This window comes from Nestor notabilis, unplaced genomic scaffold, assembly GCF_000696875.1.
Source record: "Nestor notabilis isolate BGI_N333 unplaced genomic scaffold, ASM69687v1 scaffold3068, whole genome shotgun sequence".
In the NCBI taxonomy this organism is placed as follows: Eukaryota; Metazoa; Chordata; class Aves; order Psittaciformes; family Psittacidae; genus Nestor; species Nestor notabilis.
Genome location: NW_009938576.1, coordinates 6420 through 15718, shown reverse-complemented (window position 1 = coordinate 15718; position 9299 = coordinate 6420). Strand labels below are relative to the sequence as shown.

The following is a 9299-nucleotide window of genomic DNA, read 5'->3' as shown; positions in this document are numbered from 1 at the left end:
GGGGGCTGTAGCTGTAGACCGGGAAAACCAGCCTTGTGGTGCCCAGGCTCGTCCACCACGGGAGCAGAGCTGATGGGACACAGGCTCTGGGGCAGCAGGAGAGCCCGAGTGAACCCTCGCCACAGGGCGAACGAGTGCGACGGGAGGGTTGGGACCGGAGGGTGCAGTTCCCACGCAGCAGCACCTTGTTGGCATGGCCCGACGAGGGGGATGTTGGCGGAGCGGAGCTAACCCGGGCCAGCCAGAACTGGAGGTGTTGGGAAAGCGGCCCCGGCCCCCATGGAGGCGGCCGGGACTCGGGTTACAGCTCCTGGAAGGACCCGCCTAGGGGAGGACCCAAGGAGGGACGGGCTCAGCCGAGCTCTTGCCAACTTGGCTGCCAGGAGCCAGCGTTTGGGAGCGCTGTGATGGGGCTGGAAAGCGCGTCTGAAACTTTCCTGTGAGGCACTTGGCTTTTCTCCTTGTACCTCTTGATCGGGAAGCACTTCTGGCCTCCAGAGATGGGGATCTCCTTGCTGGAGAGCTGCCCTGGCTTCCTGCGGTGGGGAGACCAACGCTAAATGCCAGCTTTGGATGCGGTTGGGTGTGCTTTCAGGTAAGAATCTGTTCTTTGGAGTAAGCGCTTGTTCTGTTTATGGCTTAAATACAGCCGCGGTTTGAACGTTTGGCCGTGTAAATCAGTGCGCAGGGTAAAGCAGGTTGGCTTTGAGTCCCTTTGTAGGTCCATTGTTCTGCCTTGATCAACAGGGGTTGTGGTTGTTAGTGGGAGCACGGATTCAGCCACTCATCCCTGTTCGCTTCCCTTGTGGGTTTGTTACCAAGTGTTGAATGTCTTCCCAGGTCTCCAGGAGCTGCCTGGCATTTTCCACTCCTCGAGCAGGAGGGAATGGGGAAGGGAGGACACTTACACCTTTCCTTTCAGTGTAGGAGGACTCTGAACTTACTGCGAACCTGGGGCAGTAACGGAGTGAGGAGGGAGATGGTGTTTGCGCACAGATAACGCTGGCGAGGGGAGAAGCCGTGCTCCTTTTGTGTGCTGGCTCCTACTGAGATGCAAAAGCTCTGCTGGATGTGAAGGGGGAGAGACTTGAGCGGAGTTTGAGGAAGTGTGATGAGAGAAGAGGCTCTGTTTGCATATTGCTCAAGGGAAAGGGGCTGCTGGATTGTTGCAGCTTGGAATTGGAGTTGTGTTTTACCGAGGGAACAATGCTGCTGAGGAGGAACCTTGTAAGAGCCTGCTGAGGAGCGTAAGGCCGTGGAAGGGGGTTGCTCGGACACTGAACAATAGATTCCTCCAGCTCCTTTGTGCATCATGGCACCAGCCTGACTTTCTATCTGCTCGCTGCGGTGGGCAGGGTGTTCCTCTTCCCCCGCTAGACGTTGCTGGGTGGCATTGTCTGTCCTTGCTGCCGAGCTCCCAGGGCAGTTTGCTAATGGCAGGGTAGCACTGAAGTGGCCCAGGAGCCCCTCGAACCCATCCCAGGCGTTATTAACCTGTCAGCCCCTCCTGGACTCACAGGGTTGCCCAAACCCACTTTGTAACCCACATTATTGCAACCCTCAAACTTTTCCCTGGGCTCCAACTGGGTTTTGCCCAAAGCAGCCTTTAAATCCTCATGACAACATCTGAATGCTGAGGGGCTGCTTCTCTACACTGGAGTGTTGCACAGGCAGGACATGGCCCCTTTGTGGCTCTACCCAGCTCTAATCCCCTCCCCCAATGAACACAGTATTGAACAAGTATTGTATAATGCTGTGAAAAAGGTTCACAGTTTGCCAGGAGGAAGCTTATGGGGCCTGTCATAGCTGGGGAGTCCTTCATGCTTGCAAGAAACGAAGCTTGGTCTCCATAACTTAGTGACAAGTTTAAAACTAGTCTTCTCTGGATTCGATTTGGCTTGGTGTCAGCTCAGAAATGACTGAGAATGAGACCTAGAGCCACCAACACTTTAATGGTCCTGGAAATGGAAAGCATCCTGTGAGCTGTCTTTGTGCTACCCTGTGTATGGGCCACTGCTGTTCCATTGTGATCCTCGCTATCCCAGTTCAACTTCTGTAGCTGGTGCCACTCGAGTTTCTCTCCTCCCCCCCTTCTTCCCATATGTGTGATGTTGAGAAGGTGAAGAGGTTTATCCAACATCAGTGGCAATTTCCTTTTTGATTTGGGATTCAAGCTTTCACCAGGGTTTGGAGGAAACTGTTTTGCACAAGAATGGCCAAGCCTTTGGTTTGGTTTTTGGATACACCCTATGAAGGTGGCATCTACCTGCCTGTGATTCAGTGTCCTAATCCAGGGCGTTCCTCCCTGCCCTGTTCTTCCATTGCTTTCCCTTGTCCAAGCCAAGTGCTATGTCTGAGGAAGCCACTGGGATGCTTCCATCCCCTGCGCTGCATTTGGACCACACGATTCCCGAACAGCCAGAGATCTACAAACATCCCATGACCTGAAAGGAGAGGGAAGATGGACTTGTTATGTGGTACTAGCTCATGGCTCCGTCCCCTGGGGCAGCTTGATCCCTCCTCTGCCTCCTTTTCCTTTCTTTCCCATCGATATTCCCGCAGCCCAGACCCCTCCATGTCCTGGGCTGCATCCCCAGAGCGTGATGCTGAAGCATCCCAGAAAACAGCAGTACTGGAAAACTGCTGCCTGGAGAGTGGAGGAACATGGAATCATAGAATGAACGTGCAACTAATTCGGGCCCCCGAGCTGTGTTTTATATTTGAGGGTGATTTAGAGTGAATTATGAGTCAGGCACGTTGGGTTTTCTCCCTGGTCTGCCTTAAGCTTTCTCTAAGATGAGGGTGATGGTTGAGCTCATGAGAGGACAGGGAGAACCAGTGACTTCATGTGCAGGACACACCAGGCTAAGGAAAAAGTGTGTCATCCATCAGTCAGCACCTCAGTGCTGTGAGGAAGGAGGCTCCAAACTGGGTTTGCCCTTTCCAGTGAGGGCTGGAGCCAGCCCTGACTTGAGATTTCCAGGCTCTGGGTTAGGAAAGGAGCAGGAACATCTCCTGTGGGCTGTAGGGATCCGGCTGCTGCTCATCCCATGGGATTGGTTGTGGTGCTGGATCTTTCCATGGTTTCTTTTCCTGTGGACACAAAAAATCCTTTAACTTAACCTGCTGCTTCATGTTTGTCTGCCCACAGGAGAGGGATTATCAGGGGTAAAGAGGCTTTGACAAGTGATGCAGAATCAGGGAATGGGTTGGGTTGAAGGGACCTTAAAGCCCATCCAGCTCCAACCGCTGCCACGGGCAGGGACACCTTCCACTAGAGCAGGTTGCTCCAAGCCCCTGTGTCGAACCTGGCCTTGAACACGGAGGGGAGACCCACGCTAATGTTATGACCCAGACAAATGGCTCCCAGCAGTGCCCAGTGTGTCAAAGAAATGGGAAAAGTCCTTCTTGAGACTTCAATATCTTCCTATCAAGCTGTTTTCCAGTGAGTTCAATGGGATTTGACTCGCAGCCTTGATCCAGACCTGGAAGGGAGGAAGGGAGCTGCTTCCCTTGGTGCACAGGTGACTGACTGGGTGACACTCTGGCTGCTGCCCCATGGTTGTATAGTCCAGAAGTGCTGCAGGGCTTCCTGATGCTCCAGCTCCATGGTTGTACGTGCTGACTTCTTGCCACTGTTTTACTTTTCAGGGCTGAGGAGTCTCTTTTCCTGCCCAGTTCTTCCTCTCTTGGCAAAGTTTGGGAAGTACTTTCAGGAAGGATCAGCAAGTGCTGCCCATGGAGCAGTGTTGTAACCGTTGTGTGTGTTTGCAGGTCCAAGCAGCTAATGCTACTCTTGTCCCTCTCTAGGCCAGCAGCAATGAAGCAGTGCTTTTACAATGAGACTGTGGGGTTCTTCTACAACAACAGCCGCAAAGAGCTGACCACGTACTGGAGGACAAAGGATGTCCTGGTGGTTGCCCTCGGCCTGACGGTGAGTGTCATTGTGCTCCTGACCAACCTGCTGGTCATCACCGCTATCATCATCAACCGCCGCTTCCACTACCCCATCTACTACCTGCTAGGGAACTTGGCAGCTGCAGACCTCTTTGCTGGCATCGCTTACATGTTCCTCATGTTCCACACGGGGCCCAGGACAGCAGAGCTCTCCCTGAAGACCTGGTTCATCCGTCAGAGCCTGCTGGACACCAGTTTGACAGCCTCTGTGGTGAACCTGCTTGCAATCGCTGTGGAAAGGCACCAGACTGTGTTCACTATGCAGTTACACAGCAAAATGTCCAACCAGCGTGTGATGATCCTCATCTTCTGTATCTGGGTCACAGCCCTGCTCCTAGGGCTCATCCCGTCCTATGGCTGGCACTGCCTCTGTGCACTGGACAAGTGCTCCAGCATGGCACCGCTCTACAGCAGGAGCTACCTGACCTTCTGGGCCATCTCCAACCTGGTCATCTTCCTGATCATGGTGGTTGTGTACACGCACATCTTCATCTATGTCAAAAGGAAGATGACCCGGATGTCCAAGCACACGAGCTTCCACCCGCGCTACAAGGAGACCATGATCAGCCTGGTCAAGACGGTCACTATCATCCTAAGTAAGTCCACTTGGTGGTGCTTTGAGCCTCCAGGCTGGGCTGGCTGGGGTTGGGGGGGTGGATGTGCTCGGGACAACGGGCAGCACTGGGAAGTGACGCTCTGCTTCCCTGGTCCCTGATGCTTGGGGCCACGCTTTGCTCTGGCTGCTGCTGCCCTCAGGTTTTGGGCTCTGCAGGAGTTGTGTGTGTGAGCTGTAACAAGCCAGGAGAGGGTGAGCTCCTGAGTCTCCTGCCTTCTGACACGGGTGTTTCTCAGCTTGGTAGAGATGAGAGGAGCTATTGCTGTGGCTTGGTAATACCTGACTGCTGTAAGTACTACCATGGAAGCAGCTCTTTACGTGCTCAGCTCTAGTCTGCTTCCTCCATAGAAGGGTAGCATGGAATTAGGAGCTATAATCACAAAGGAGCACTTGGTGCACCCTCTCTGAAAAGGATGGAGCGAGGTTTGGGGCAGCTGTTACAAGGTGGTGGGGAAGGAATGAGGGAGTTGCAGCCAAATTACTTACTGTTTATGGGATGAGACATTGAACTCTGTTCAGATTTCTTTGTTTGAGCAGCTCAGCGCTGGGGCTCAGGCAAATGTCCCCCTGGAAGCTCCCAGCTCTCAGTTCAAGCTGCTCTCCATGAGCACAGGGGCTCCAGGAGGGTGCTGACTGCCCATCAGGCTGTCTGTAGTGAGACGGGAGCAGGAACTGGAGTGGTTGGTGCTGAGGCTCCAACTCTGCAGGATATTGAACTTCATTCAGAGCTCTTCTGTCCTGCCTAGTGCTGCACATCTAATGAACCACAGAATGGTGGGGTTGAAAAGGACCTGAAGGTCATCCAGTTCCAACCCCCTGCCATGAGCAGGGACGCCTCACACTAGACTGTGTCACCCAAGCCCCTGTGTCCAACCTGGCCTTGAACACTGCCAGGGACGGAGCATTCACCACTTCTTTGGGCACCCTGTGCCAGTGTCCCTCCACCCTCACAGGGAAGAACTTCTTCCTTATCTCCGGCCTGAACTTCCCATCACTCCAGTCCCTGATGAAGGTCTCTCTCCACACCCTTGTAGCCCCCTTCAGACCCTGGAAGCTGCTCTGAGCTCTCCAGCAGCTTCTCCTCTCCAGGCTGAATATTCCCAATGTTCTCAGCCTGTCTCCATACAGGAGCTGCTCCAGCTCCTGCTCATCCTCGTGGCCTCCTCTGGCTTTGCTCCAACAGCTCCATGTCCTTCTTATGTTAATAGCAGAGGCTGGGATGTGCATTGTGCTTTCAACAGCCCATTGCTCCAGGATTTCTTTAAGGAAAGGCTGTTGGATCATTAAAGCATAAGGGAAGAACCAGCTTGAAGCAAATCACAGTGCTCAGCTCTTGAGCAGCTCCGCTCCAGGCGCACGGTCACAGCCCTTTGCTTGCAAATCTTTCCTGATAAGCACAGAATTTGCTCTGTCAGGGAAACCTTGTGGCTGCAAACAAAGAGTCCTCCCTTGCAAGCTCCCCCTGGCACAGTGGGGCTCAGCAGGGGGCTGTGGGGCTGCTCGGTGTGTCCCTGCTCCAGGGCTCGCTGCCTCGCTGGGGCCTGTTGCAACTTGTGAGCATCGAAACTGGAGTTTTCTGCCTGTTCCTGCTTTTCCTTTGATGCTGCCTCCCAATCTCTCTCCATCTCTTGTGTGCAGCTGGGAGGTGGTTACTGCCTGGATGCTGCACAGGGGGGCAGTGGGGCTGAAGGATTTGGTTGCTTGATGTGTTCTGTACAGTCTGCAGTGGGGAGAAGTTGGTTTGTTCCTCCTTCCTTCCTGGGTAGTATCAGAGTCACCCCATGGTGTCAGCAGGGCTGTTTAACTTCATGGGGCTTCACATCAGCTGGAAGAGTGTTGGGAGGATGGGGGATGCTGGCCAAGAAGGGAAATGCAACTCACCTTATATCGGGAGGTCCCCTTCCTCTTGATGCTTTTGACTTCTGCCTTGAGTGAGGAGAAAGCTGGGGTCAGAGGCTGTGGTTCCATAAGGAATTGGGACTGGTGCCTGAGGATGAATGAGGTGGTGAGAAACCTCATGGAGGGAGACTCGGGAGCTCATCCGGCCTTTGGGACTCATGTAACCCAGGGGTTTTCCCTTCCTCTGCCGGGCAGCATCAGAGAGAAGCAGCAGTTGGTTCTGTACAGGGAACAAGGGGGGGGAAACACCTTTCCATTTGGCTTCAGTGTGCAGCAAGCTGAAGCTGCAGAGGGTTCCTTCCCTCCCTGGAGCCCTGGTGTGAGCCCTTCCCCACCCTCATTCCCCAGCCTTCTGCAAACTTGGACTCTGCACAGAGAATACTTTGCGCCTTATGCATGGGAGGGCGAGGCGCTGGGGAGGAAGCCGAGGGCGCGGTAGGAGTTGTGTGTGTCCCACTTCATTGCCAGGCAAGGATAATCCTGCAGGTCCTGGGCATGGGGAACAGGTCTGGGAGCTGACCTGGGAACCCGTAATGAGGCCGAGGTGTATCTGGAAACTAGTAGGAGGTCTTCCCACAGAGCAGTTGTGATGCAGGATGCGATGTGACCAAACTGCGGGGCAGAGGCATTGCTGACCATGCTCTGTTACATGACTATGTTCAGGTTCTTTCTGAGTACTTCAGCTTCCATTAAGGAGCAAGGAAAGAGCTGGATTTGCAGGCAAAGGACTTCATCTTAGGTGCTGCTTTTTGGTTTCCCCCTCTTCTCTGTAACATTCCTTTGGCTTTCCTTAGTGCTGCTGGGAGCCAGTCTCTAGTGAATCTGCCTTCCCTTCTGAATGCTGAAAACCTGGCCAAAAAAGAAGGTGAAAGCACTAAACAAGGAGGTCCCTTTCTGCAGGTCCAGTATTGACCCTTCCTTTGTGACAACCAGGAATTCATCTTGTATAGTTGCTAAATACAGAGGAGGCAAAGTCCTGTCTGCAAGTGGGGGGAAAAGCTGCCTGGGCCTGGCTGTGGTGGCTGCTGTGCTGAGCATGGTTTGCTGACATCCAAGGGTTCTGTGAGGCAGTGGCCTGAAGTCAGCAGGGGATGCTCCCAGAATCCCTGTGCCTCCCTCCCAGGTGTTCCTTTAACTTTGCACCAGTGCATTTCACTCCGTGCCAGCCACGAAGTCATCCTCTGTGCTCTGGTGCAGCTCCTCTGGCTGCTGTTCTCTCCAGGCAGATGTTTTCCAGTAAAGGGTGTAGTTACAGAATTCCCAGCAAGTCCCATTCCCTTCCACCCTTTCCCAGAAGACGCAGCAGGGTGCAGCTCCTGTGCTTTAGGATACAACCTAAATGACCCCCGGGAGCACTGATGGGCGAGTGCTCCATTGACGTCAACCTTCCAGCCATGACTGTGAGAAGGGCTTGAGGAGCTGCAGCACCTCCCACTGCATCCTGCAGAGCAGCAATTACCCTTCTGCCAAAGAGCTTTGCAGGTGGTGGCAAGAACATGGTATCTGCCTGACTGAATCAGCTGGTGGAGCCTGTCCAGCTCAGCCCTGGTGTTGGCCAGCCCGTTGCTTGGCTGTTTTCTGCTCAGCTTAGAGCAGTGGGAGGCTGCTTCTGCCTCAAGAGTTGGCCAGGACTCAGCTTAACTTGTACTAAAGCCCCTGTGAAGTGTGTGGACACTGGAGATTGTCATTCAAGGTGTGTTACTCTGGCTCTTAGAATCCTAGAATGGTTTGGGTTGGAAAGGACCTTAAGATCATCCAGTTCCAAGCCCCTAGGGGGGGACACCTCACACTAGACCATGGTGTCCAAGGCTCTGTCTTGAACACTGCCAGGGATGGATCTTCCCTGATCTTACAGCCTGTCCCACTTCCTGGAGGGAATGGCGTGTAGATGGGGAGTATGACCACGTTATCTCTGTGAATGCAAGGATGGGGAGGTAGGTGAAAGCACTTGAAATGTTCTTCCCTGTGAGGGTGCTGAGGCACAGGGTGCCCAGAGAAGCTGTGGCTGCCCCATCCCTGGCAGTGTTCAAGGCCAGGTTGGACACAGGGGCTTGGAGCAACCTGCTCTAGTGGAAGGGGTTAGAGCTGGAGGAGCTTTAAGGTCCCTTCCAACCCAACCACCACTGATTCTACTGAGCATCTTAACAGTGCGGGGCCAGGAACCTGCTTTTCTCTAACAGTTCTTATTCTCTCCCCAGGTGCTTTTGTTATCTGCTGGACTCCAGGACAAGTTGTGCTCCTCCTGGATGGCCTGGGCTGCAAGAGCTGCAACGTTCTAGCAGTGGAGAAGTATGTCCTGCTGCTGGCAGAGATCAACTCCTTGATAAATGCCATCGTCTACTCCTACAGGGACAGTGAGATGAGAAGCACCTTCCGGAGGATCCTCTGCTTTGTGTGTTACAGGAATTCCAAATACACCCCCACGGTGGTGAAGTTGAACACCACAGACCGTAGGACACTGTCTCAGAACGGGCACTTCACGGTGGATTCCTCTATTTAGCTCTTGCTCAGCTCCTGCTCCTGAGGAGGGAGCAGAGGGGAAGAGCGACCTGCTTCTAAAGCAGCAGAGCCTTCCCTGCTGTGCTCAATCCTTGACATGGGTAAGGGACAAGAGAAGGAGCTGCTGGATGGTGCATTATTGAGGACAAACACACATGGAGTAGCATTCTTTATTAAAGACTATTTCTAATGCAAGGTTGATTTGATGGAGCAGCATCTAGAGGTGTGCTGTGTGCTACAGGAATCTCCCACCAAGCAAAGTATTTGGTACTTCAGTATTATTGCCTCCAGAAAGAGTTGTTCCAGCAGCAGCATCCCCCAAAGAGCC

General features: G+C 53.5%; 1 protein-coding gene across 1 annotated transcript; it reads left to right on the top strand.

Annotated features, from left to right (window-relative positions):
- Positions 1 to 574: 574 nt before the first annotated feature.
- LPAR2 (lysophosphatidic acid receptor 2) lies at positions 575 to 8972 on the top strand. Its single transcript, XM_010019398.1, has 3 exons — positions 575 to 595; positions 3811 to 4553; positions 8671 to 8972. Exons 2-3 carry the CDS (start codon positions 3821 to 3823, stop codon positions 8970 to 8972), a joined length of 1035 nt encoding a protein of 344 aa, XP_010017700.1. The 5' UTR covers positions 575 to 595; positions 3811 to 3820.
- The last annotated feature ends 327 nt before the right edge of the window (positions 8973 to 9299 follow it).

Bases quoted from the DNA above. Each gene is read 5' to 3' on its own strand.
- LPAR2 (XM_010019398.1), top strand. From the start codon at position 3,821: ATGAAGCAGTGCTTTTACAATGAGACTGTGGGGTTCTTCTACAACAAC. The intron at 4,554-8,670 runs GTAAGTCCACTT...TTCTCTCCCCAG, and splicing joins GACGGTCACTATCATCCTAA to GTGCTTTTGTTATCTGCTGG.